This window comes from Nematolebias whitei, chromosome 8 (assembly GCF_014905685.2).
Source record: "Nematolebias whitei isolate Nwh7 chromosome 8, NemWhi1, whole genome shotgun sequence".
Lineage (NCBI taxonomy): Eukaryota > Metazoa > Chordata > Actinopteri > Cyprinodontiformes > Rivulidae > Nematolebias > Nematolebias whitei.
The window spans coordinates 37171191-37183436 of record NC_056505.1 but is presented as its reverse complement, the minus strand read 5'-3'; the positions used below and the strand labels follow the sequence as shown (position 1 = coordinate 37183436).

At 40.7% G+C, this 12246-nt stretch overlaps 1 protein-coding gene across 1 annotated transcript in view; it reads right to left on the bottom strand.

The window, feature by feature from the left end:
- galnt9 (polypeptide N-acetylgalactosaminyltransferase 9) overlaps positions 1-12246 on the bottom strand; it is a 184903-nt gene that overhangs the window by 93696 nt on the left and 78961 nt on the right. The window contains exon 4 of the mRNA XM_037681249.1: positions 11795-11992. Within this exon, the coding sequence (XP_037537177.1) occupies positions 11795-11992 (198 nt within the window). The remainder of the gene's footprint in view (positions 1-11794; positions 11993-12246) is intronic.

The following is a 12246-nucleotide window of genomic DNA, read 5'->3' as shown; positions in this document are numbered from 1 at the left end:
TACAACATTCTCCAAGTATTTTTTTTAAATAAAAACACAAAGTAACAAACACTTTTGTTTCAGTGATTTGCAACAATCTAAAATTGTGTTCTGACGTTTTTCTGCCTTACAGAAATTAAAAAAAAATGAACACTGACATAAAAGTACATTTTTCTTTCCCCTCTTACTTCTTTGTTCTGTCATCTTGACAGCTCTTAAAAGCTCAGGTCACAGCCTTCACATGCTGGCTGTATTATTATTGCACAGAGATCAGTGATCAGCTCTATTCATTGGTCTGGTCTAAAGCCTGGGGCAAGTCCAGCACATGCACTGCAGCTCACATGGACTGAAGGCAAGCGTGCGTCTGCAGACCCAGCAGTGGTTCTTTATAGTGCTTCTTGAGCTGCGCTGTGATTTATTGAGTCAGAGTGCTCAGGGCCGTACAGTATGTGAGCCAAAGAGAACAGAGCTTTTAAGTTTAGACCTCATATAAAACTCTGCGTGGGCCATCACTTTTGAGTGTTGTTCTGAACATTTGGGATCAGCAATAAATACACCTGACATAGGGCTGCAAACTCCGAGTTCTGTGAAAAGCTTTTCTCCAAATTCTGCTCCGTGAATGGCTTTAAAGCTTCAGAAAAAAACACATTAAATGCTCTGTGTCCAATTGACCTAATTTGTTCAATTTACAACGTTTTTTTTAAGGAGCTGGAATTCAAAAGTTATGCATGACAAAAGCTAAGAGCTCCATTTTTCCTCTTAGCTCTGTGTATTGCAGATGCATTTAAACACTTTAAATTTTCATGGTGCACAACAACATTATTCATGCCTCATACTGTGCAGTTGTGCTTCTCAGTACACTTTTGTTTAAACAGAAGTGGCTGAGGCTGGCTGTGTAGATAAAACCACACACAATCAGAGTCTTCACCTCATCCTCTCCTTTTGACAAGTGACCTACCTTGCCTCAAATATTGAGAACAACTCTTTGGAATACACTCCCTAACATCAATACTGTTTCTCTATTTGAGCAGACTCAGCAGTTCAAGTAGTCCAATGTGTGAAAATTAATGACCTGGCATCCCTTTAATGAATGCACATCATCGGCCACTTTTCATGGCATTATTTTAGACTAAGAGCATCTTATGTTGAGAAATTATGGAATTATAGCTAGTCTGGTCAAACCTTGAACATTGCAATGTCTCAGTTAGTGATCTGTAAGTGTTGTGACTGACTCTCAGCTACTACCACAACACACGTTAGCTCCTTATCAGTAAAATACATGAGGGGGTGGACAATATTTTTTCCAGAGGGCCAAATCAAGATATTTAAAAAGTTAAAAGGCCACATAGAGAATTGGAAAAAGCTTACTTGTTGCAGCGTAGTTAGCATGCTCAATAAAAATATGTGTCTCCAATACTCTTTAGGAATATAAGATAAACTTTCTAAAACCTGGTTCTTGTGACAATATATTAACTTAAATATGAAAAAAAAAATAAAAAAACATCCACTTATATGTTTGCTTTTTTAATCTCAGAGTTCATTCTAGTTTTGGAAACACAACGTAAATTTATTATTTAAATTTAAATATTTAATATGAATTTATTATTCACTGATGGGACCAAGATGGCCATCCCCAGAGCAGTTGTAGCTTCACAGGCTCCCAGTACTATCCCAGTTTTTAGAAGTTTTGATATTGACTCTGTGCCTGACTCCGCACAATTTATGTGTGTGAACTATAGCCGAACCGAATTGATGAGAATAGGAGCAGATTTGCTACGAAATATAGCAGAAATCAGCAACAAACTCAAAACTACGCTTGGCAGAATGCAGATCTTAAAGTCAATTACCATTGAAGCTGCAGCAGAGGCGTTCCAACAGGCAGAAGAGGAAGTGCTGCTCCCGGCTTATGAAGAGAGGACGCCGGGTGGGGGTTATGATGAGGCTACGAGCTAACTCTAAAGATGGAAAACTCCCGATGCCGTCTCACTTTCTGTCAAATGTCCGCTCGTTGGACAACAAGATGGATTTGCTTCCGTCTGAGAGCTGGCGCCTCAGAAGAGATGATGAAGTGTGCGGTGCTTTGCCTCACGGAAACATGGATGACAAGTGAAACGCCGGATACAGTCTTCCAGCTGGATGACGGACTTTTTTTTCGAGCGGACCGACCGCTGCAGCGAGCTAACGGGGAAATCATGGGGAGGCGGAGTTTGCATCTACGTGAGTAAAAGTAGGTGCACGAACTGTACTGTTGTAAAAAAGCTTATGCTCAAAGGCTTTGTAGCAGATAACAGTGAAATGTTGGCCACATTATCTACCCCGCGAGTTCACAGTGACTTTCATCACAGTTGTTTACATTCCTCCGGATGCTAATGCTAATGAAACACTGCAGGAACTGCATGATATAATCATCTTGCTGCAGAAGAAACACCCTGAGGCGCTTTTCATAGTAGCCAGAGACTTTAATCACGTGAATCTAAAGGACTGCCTCCCAAGCTTTTACCAGCATGTGGACATACCAAACGTGGAAACAACATGCTGGACCGTGTTTACATGAATGAAAAAGATGCATACAAAGCTGAACCCCGCCCCCACCTAGGATTCTCTGATCACATCTCAAACTTAATGGCTCCTGCTTACCTCCCCCCGCTGAGACGCTCCAGAACGGTACAAAAGAAAGTTAAATGATGGATCCAGGACAGTGGCCCATACTGAGACAATGTTTTGATCAAACAGACTGACAGGTTTTTAGAGAAGCTGCTGAAAATGTAGGATCGCTTGATCTGGACCAATACGCATCCTCAGTTCTGGGTTACATTAGTACATGTACTGACACCGTCTCCACCATCATCATTCCCAGGAAAGTGTTGAAGGAATGTGCCGATCAGCTCTGCGAGGTGCTGGCAGACATCTTTAACACCTCACTTACCCTGGAGACAGTTCCCGTCTGCCTGAAGACTGCCACCATCATCCCATTTCCAAAAACCTCTACAGTGACTGGTCTGAATATCGGCCAGTGGCCCTCACCCCAATAGTCACTAAATGCTTTGAAAAACTGGTCATGACCCACATCAAAACAACCATCAACATCAACAAGGACCCTCATCAGTATGCATACCGTGAGAACTGAGCTTCAGAGGATGCCATCTCCTCTGTGGTCTACACTGTACTCAACCACCTGGAGCAGAAAGACTCTTACGTCCGTCCGTATGCTCTTTGTGGACTTCACATTCGCCTTCAACACCAAGATCTCCCATACCCTGATGGACAAAATATTCACACTAGGACTAAGCCCCTCTATTTGTAACTGGGTACTAGACTTCTTAACAAACAGACCACAGTTAGTGAGGATCCACAACTTCTCCTCCTCCACCATAACCCTCAGCACTGGCTCTCCTCAGGGATGTATGTTGAACCCCCTCTTGTTTACTCTGCTCACATATGATTGTGCAGCTACCCATCCAGGCTGTCAAATTGTAAAGTTTGCAGATGATACAGCAGTGGTGGGATGCATCACAGACAATGATGAGTCCAGCTGCAGGCAGGAGGTGGAACATCTGGAGAGCTGGTGCAAAGAGAATAACCTTCACATCAATGTGGAAAAGACAAAGGAGATGATTGTGGACTTCAGCAGGAACAAACACACCTACAGAGGATCTGCAGTGGAAGTGGTCTCCAGCTACAAGTACTTGGGTGTACACATGAATGACAACCTCAGCTATGGCAACAACACTACCAGCCTGATCAAGAAAGCTAATCAGAGACTCTTCTTTCTCAGGCAGCTGAGACGAGCTGGTCTGGGAAGCTCAGTCCTCACCTCCTTCTACAGGTGTGCAGTGGAGAGCATCCTGTGATCCAGCATCAATGTGTGGCATGGAGGCTGCACAGCTGCAGAAAGAAAAGCTTTGCAGAAAGTGGTGAAGGCTACACAGAAGCCTGTTGGAGTCAGTCTCCCCACCATCACAGACATTTACACATCCAGGTGCAGGAAGAGGGCCATCTGAATCATGAAGGACCCCACTCACCCAGCACACACACTTTTTGCCCCGCTCCCCTCAGGAAGGAGGTTGAGGAGCATTAAGTGTGTAGAATCACTAGACTGAGGAACAGCTTCTACCCTGATGCTGTTAGACTCATGAATCTCTAACCAGGATAATCACTGTGAAGAATAACATGTTGCTGCTGATCTGTTTCAATGTTGCTGCTGATCTGCTTCAATGTTGCTGCTGATCTGCTTCATGTTGATGTGTTCATGCGTGCTCATCTGCTCACACAGACTCATGTTTGTGCTGCTGTTAGATGTAACGTTCTTATGCTATTAGTGCTTAGTGTATTTTTAGTTGATGTTTTTCTTAGTTCATATCTTATCACTGTTTTTCTTATTCATTTTATTGTTGGATGTAACTGGGACCATGTGTACATAATTTCGCTCCACCATATGTACCGCATGTTGTGCGAATGACAATAAAGAATCTCTGACTCTGAAAAATTGTTTAGCCTATCTTAATCTAAAAGTGTTCACTGTATTTGCCCAAGATTTTTATTTGAAAATTCCTCAAGTTTCAGGTTTTCATCAACTTTTTAAAATGTTGTTTTGTTTTCAATTAAGAATTGTGTGGGCTGGACAGTGGTTATCCGAGGACCACTTTTGGCCATCAGGCCATATGTTGACCATGTCTGCACTAGGGTATAGATATTTTTCTATTGGCTAAATTTTATTAGTTGTGTCCCATCTTGGATAAGGTTGACTCCAAATGTTAATAAGTTTTCGATTTACTCAATGAGTACTCCATGAAAGTGTCATTAAATCAGTGAATAAATAATCAGTGATTTATTTTTTGATATTTTTACTGAATAACAAACACACACACACACACACACACACACACACACACACACACACACTCAGCCACAGGCAAACACATTAACCTTTGGAGAGTAACAATGACTCCCTGATCCCCAGTCTGGCTGTACAAATTTTGCTTTTGACTCTTATGAAACAGTCATTTAAAAGTTTTCTCTTGGATAACAGGCAGCACTAAAAGTTTATTATATGTATTGGCAATTTTAAGTTGTAATTATTTCCATCAAAGTTTGGAGCCTCTCCTATTAGTCGGGTGTGCAAGGTGATTAAACCAGCAATATTAAAGTGATTCACCCCACTAGAGCCAATTAACTGGAGCCAATTAAGTGAGTAATTGGAGCCATCTGTTCCTCTTAAAATGCTGCAAAGAGAAGCTAAATACCATACATCCAACCTGTCTTTAAACCCCCCTCATCAATCCTTCCTGTTCAACTGAGACGTTGCAGCAACATTCAGTCTTCCATAAACAAATCAGTAAATAAGGAGTTAGCATTTAGAAGTTTTGTGATTCAAATGTTTTTATTGCCTGTTACTGAACACAGAGGAGTTAGAGAACTTTACCTGTCTGTGAGCAGATGTGTGTTTTTGTCTGTTCTGTTAAAAAATCCTCATGGCCAACTGAACGTGTTGTCAATTCAATTCAGTTCAATTCAAAAATACTTTATTAATCCCAAAGGGAAATTATTTGTTGCTGTAACTCGTTATCCTCATTTCATTAAGAGATGTTATAGATGCTGATGGCTGTAGACAGGAAGGATCTCTTGTAAAGGTCCATCCCACAGTGGATCCTAAGAAACTGGCTGCAGATGTCGTCCGATCCATCCACCCAGACTCGGCTGGCCTCTCGGTTCCCCCGGGCTGTAGGACCGCCTGAATGCTGGGCACAACTCCTCCCAGAGCGATGGTCACTCCTCCCAGCAGTCTGCCGAGCTTCTCATTGCTGCAGACAGACAACTGTAGGTGCCGAGGGACAATCCTGTCCTTCCGCTGTCATGAGCCATGTTTCCTGCTATTTCCAGGATCTCAGTGGTCAGGCACTCGAGCACAGCTGGCAGGTAGATGAGAATGCATCCACAGAACATCCTTTTAACTCATTTGAGGTTTGAGGCTGTAGTTGAGATATTATTTGAGCTTTTGAGATGTTAATCAGCTGCTGTTGGTTGTAGAAAACTGCCTTGTTGCCATGGTTACGCATCATAACAAATGTCCAAACTAAAAAAAATGTCAGTAAAAATCCTTCAAGCTGCACAGCATCCGATACCAGAGGAAACACTCATCCAAAAATGTGATTTACATCCAAAAAAAGAGGAATTAAAGTTTCTAAAAGTAAAATCTCAGAATGAAAGTAACAGAGCTGCTCCAACATGCAGCCACCTTGAGCGGCACAAAGTTTTACCAAAACCTTCAGAAAGTAAAGGTGCAAATGACAGTAAAGAACCTTGACTTGAGTTGACTTCTTCAACTGAAAAGTTGGGAGTCAACCCGATTCAAGATGGCTGCCGCAGCCAAATGGCTTTAGAAAACACAAGCAATGCTTTAACTCTTACAGTTTTACAGAGATAAGGATAAAGACTGGTTTAGCAGTAGCGGAGCATTGTTCAAAATGCACGCTTTGTGTTCAACACTTATACCTTCATCTTAAACTTCAATATTAACTGTGAGTAATCTCATCTGATACCTTGTCTGTTATCAAAATATTTCATGAACCACTGGATGGATTTGAGTGAAACGCTCAGCAAATTATTAATGGCTGTACATCCACAACAGATAAATGTTTGGTGTTAACCCAGTTTAAGATGACCCCTACAGCCAATTGACTGTAGACTAAACAAAACTGTCTATACCTCAGTAAATTTTACTGATAGTAAACTAAATTATGTTGTGATAGTAGCTGACAGTCATTCACAGCACATACTTCAAGTGCTAACAGATCATAGAAGATGATGCAATATACTGCAATATTGAATCAAAGTTATTTTCAATTTTTGACCAAAATAAATAAAACTTTGGAATGAAGGGCAACGGGTGATGTGTGCTCCTTCAAGAAACGATGTGCCTTTTGTTGAATGTTTTTTATGATGTCTCTCTGCCACTAGTGATGAGGTGCCTCTGAGTTACTCAGTCAGAAATATAAGGTTAAGCTACTTTGCGATGGTCAGCCTGCAGGGCTCATATATCCCATGGACACCCCCCCCAATACTGTTGGTCACTGCTTGAAAAACAAACATCTTATAGCAAGACAGATCATTAAGATCATGTTTGCCCCCTAAAATGTTGCTTTTTTTTTAAAGTAGGCATCCATTTTGACCTCTAGTAGTAATGATATCTCAAATTTACACATGTACTGTGAAAATCTCAATTTTTTAGGCATTTTTAATGATGTATAAAGTCAAGTTTGTTATAAGGCTTATTTTTGAGCAACAAACCTTATGTCTACATTGTTTTTCACCGTTTTCATCTCTTTGCATAAAAATCAACTATATCGGCCATTCATCACATCTGTTTCTAGTTTTATGTATTCATTTCAATGAAAAGTGTAAAAAAGAGCTAGCAACTTTTAACAACACAGCTTAAAAAAAAGAAAAACATGCACCCCTATCTCCATACTAGCAAACCCTGCAGAGCCCCAGTAGGGTCACATATAATTAAAATGAGAGGTTATAGGAACCTATTGAGTTAATTAAATGATGTACACAAGTTCAAAACTGTCTCCAAATTCAGGTTAATCTGTACACAAAGATTTGCGATCCAACATCCATATGTTTGAGAGCAAGTAACATTAAAACTGAAACAAATTCTTATTTCTAGGTGACTAAACTAAAAAATAAAAACCTTAACAAATTTGCAATACAACATCTACAAATATCCCCTATTGCACAAAAACATACAAAACACTACATCCTAATTCTAAACAAAACAATTCAAGCTATATCTAAAAAGTTAAATCTGGTCCTCTGGACATTCAAAAAAACCCAAAACAAAGCAAAACAACAAAAAATGGGTCTCCAGTTTCTCCTATTGTTGCCAACCTGTACATGGAGGAGGTAGAAAAGAGAGCCTTGACGTCCTTTTCAGGGACACCACCAAGTCATTGGTTCAGGTATGTTGACGACACCTGGGTTAAAATCAAATCTCAGGAAGTCCAACATTTTACTGACCACATCAACTCTGTGGATAAATACATCAAGTTCACACGAGAAGATGAAAAAAATGGCAAGTTGGCTTTCTTGGACTGTGAGGTCTCAGTCTCTGATGAAGGACATTTGCAAACTGAGGTGTACCGCAAACCCACCCACACAGACCAGTATTTGAAGTTTGACTCCCATCACCCTTTGGAGCACAAGTTAGGAGTCATCAGGACTCTGTACCACAGAGCAGACAGCATCCCCACTAGCTCAGGAGCCAGGCAGAAGGAGAAATCCCACACAAGACAGGCTCTAGAGCAATGTGGATATCCTAACTGGGCCTTCCTAAAAGCAGAGAAGAAACCCAAACAGGACTCCAGTCAGCCAACAGTTGAAAAGGAGGAACCCAGACCTAGACCAGTGGTCATTCCATATGTTGAGGGAGTATCAGAGAAACTGAGACGTTTATTTTCTAAACATAACGTCCCAGTGGCTTTTAAACCCCAAAATACATTACGTCAAAGACTGGTTCATCCCAAATATCCAGTCCCCCGGCACAAACAGAGTAATGTGTATGCTGTTCAGTGTCAGGAGGGCTGTGATCAGTCTTACATCAGGGAAACTAAACAGCCACTGGCCAAAAGGATGGCCCAGCACAGAAGATCAACATCATCAGGCCAGGACTCTGCGGTCTACACTCATCTCCAGGCCAGCGGTCACTCTTTCAAGGATGAAGATGTTCACATCCTGGACAGAGAGGAACGATGGTTTGCTAGGAGGCCATCTTTGTGAAAAGAAACCGTCCATCATTAAACAGGGGTGGAGGCCTCCGGGTTCAATTGTCCCCCTCTTACAATGCTGTGATTGCTAGTATCACTCAGCCCTCTGTGAACAGTAAACAGCCATCAGTGTGCTAATGATCCATTGTTAGGCTGATGGTCCTTCTTGAGCATGTGATCAGCTGGTTTTGGTTGTCAGCAGCAAAACTGGTTGATCCACTCTGAGAAGGTGCTATTTAAGAGACTGAGCTGAATACAGCTCCTCAGACTGAAGAAGTCTCTCGGATGAGAGACGAAACGTTTCTACATTTTTTGTTGTTTTGCTTTGTTTTGTTTTTTTGAATGTCCAGAGGACCAGATTTAACTTTTTTAGATTTTTCTACCTGGATTATTGAGCATGCATCAGGAAATTCAAGCTATAAACTCGACTAGTGTTTAGGAAACGTCAATGAAGCAACTTGAAGATAGAAATTTAACAAACTTATACAAATGTGCATGTTTCTAATTGAACTGTTGGAATGTAAAGGTCTGTTGTGGTTTAAGGTGAAAACATAGACAATGTGATGTTATTAATTATTACACGTGGATTTTTAAATTCATAGGTGGTCTTTTAAACCTTCAACTCACTTCCGTTATTTTGTTTCCATCTATTTTCCTGTCCACACTGAAAAACAAAACAACAAAGACTCTAATTTAATTGTGATACTCTATGTAGGGTTTGTTAAACTGAAGAAACAGGTTCTCATGACCAAGTTTTATTTTTACCCATGATTCTTGTGCATGTCAATCAAAACCTACAAGCTTGCCCTAGCAAACCTGAGTGAAACAAACTGGTCTGTTGGGAAAGTTGTCTTGCTTGAAACTGATGTTAAACACTTCAGTTTTCCTCTTAAAACTGTTTATTTAAGTGAAAGATTTCACATATCTGTTGATCTACCAAAGCTTTCTATAGCCATTATCACTTTCTTCCTAAAGCATCCTGTCAATAATCATGGCAGCTGCTGAAGAAAGTCCATTTTTTTGTCACATCTTTTAAATGGTTTCAATTCTCTGTAGCCTCTGTGACAGTTGTGTGCACTCCTGCACCTTTTCACCATCTTTTTGTTTGAATCTTTCACGCCAACTAGAAAAGACTGTGCGCCTGAGCTCTGAGGATGTCAGAGCCTCTGTTGTTGATGGGCACAAACCTTGAGAAAACAAGCAGCACAATGATTTCCAATAGAAATCCACATGGCCGACACACTTCATATGGCCCCTGAGGCAATCTGTCCATTGGCAGTAAAGTGTCAACAGGGAAACAGAAGTGACTCAGCTATGTCTGGAACTCCTGTTTTATTGTTTGTATATCCCACATCTAGCAGCTGATTCTCTGCAATAAATGATTTTTATGGAGATTGGAGAAAACATCCAATATTTAGGCAGACAGCAGAGACAGTCATCACATTCTTGATATGAGACACCCTGTATCTAACGAAAGTAACTGTGAGGCCATGAATCTGGTCCAAAGTTGAATTTTGGCGGCTCTTGAAAATAATTTAAAAGCCTTTTGTGAAAGTCAGCAATGATAAACTGATGAGATTCTAACAGTGGGCATCAAAATATACAATATGTGTAGCTTGATTAAAGTCCTGTTTCCTGAATTGGACTGGACATGTGTCATGTGATACAAATATGCAGATTAATATATAGAGAGGTTGAGTAACCTTATTACATTTGTCCTTAATCCAAACAAAACATGTTTTTGTCTGTTGTCACATGTTTGGATTTGTATGGAAATTTATAGTATCAGAATTCAAGCAACATTTCTGGTTATGAATGTACATTTGTTCAGTCATGCTTTGATGTTTCCTCCTGATGTTAAATTGTTTAATCATCTGATGTTTGGCTCATTTAAGAGCACAGATGAGTACAGGTTTCAGTCAGAACAGACATGTTATCCAAAAGTTAACAACCCAACACCATACCAGTTGTTCCTTTTGTCATATTATACTTCAACAACCATGTCCACCCAACCCCCAAAGCTCCCAAAGCCCATAAAATATGTCCAACCTTCCATCCATCTATCCATACATACATTATCTTTACCCGCTTCTTACTTTGCGGGTCACGGGGGTCACTGGTGTCCTTGTCCAGCAGTCATTGTGTGAGAGGCGGGAGACACCCTGGACATGTCTCCAGTCCATCACAGGGACACATAGAGACAAACAGCCATTCACTCTCTCACTCACACCTCGAGATAATTTAAAGTTACCAATCAGCCTAACATGCATGTTTATAGTCTGTGGGAGGAAACTGGAGTACCTGGAGAAAACCCACACATGCACAGAGAGAACATACAAACTCTACCCAGAAAGGCTACCCGGCTGAGATTTGAACTGGCAACCGTCTTGCTGAGCGGTGGCAGCTCTACCAACTGAGCCACCCATGTCCAACCTTTTGATTTTTTTTTTTTTTTTTATAGACAGTTGCACCATAAATGTTTACAGCTGACCCTAATGGTTGGGTTGCTCGTTCGAGCCCAGGTTGTGTCAGAAAAAGGCATCCGGCGTTAAAAAAAACATTCCCACATCTTTCGTTCAAATTCACTCGCTGTGGCAACCCTTGCACAAGGGAGCAGCCAAAAGAAAATTTATTCCTATAAATGCATTTATATGAATGTTTTGGATTAAATACTTGACTTGAATTAACTGTTCACATCATGAAGTGAATGTGTTTATATTTTATGTTTTAAAACTGTTCTTTTTTCTTTAGAAACATGAAATTTATCTCCATGGTTCTTAATTTGGTAACAGGTAACGTGTATACACACAACACAACAGTAATGACACCTCCTCATCATTATGGCCTCATGATCCTGCATTAAAATGAAGATATTCATCATGTTAATTAGACAGCTTACTACAGGAAGCCTTTATTTGTGTGTGGCGCGCCGAACCACTTATCACCTTTGTTTGATGGCTCTACATGAATAAGTCATGTCCCAAAGCTATCCATATTTCATCAGACGTCCTCATCCATAATGGACGCTGTTCATCAGCTACTGCCCTCACCTGATAGGGGCCGTCTCATCGCCCTTGTCCAGCCACTCCTGTGGGGGGATGATGTACATGCACCACAGGCCCCAGTTGTAGCCATGGGCAGCATTGGCATACTGCTGCACCTCAAAGGTGTTGTACTTGATGTTGTCTATGGCAGGAAGGATGATACGGGTGTGATCTTCTTTCATCCGGGTCAAAATTGGTTCAGACCTTTAGTGAAGACAAACAGAAGACAGATATTCTGCATTATGTTGGCAGAAGCAGAATTATTCGGAACCAGAAGGTAGATAAAGAAAGCAAGATGGCAGCAAGCTGTCACTGGGCAAAAATCAAGCAATGCCTATTTTAAGGCTGTTATTTTTTGGAGTTGTAGCAAAATCTATCAAGACGAATATGATGGATAATGAGAATAAGATATAATTATAAAATAAAAGCTGTAAATGTATATGTACCAGAACAATAAA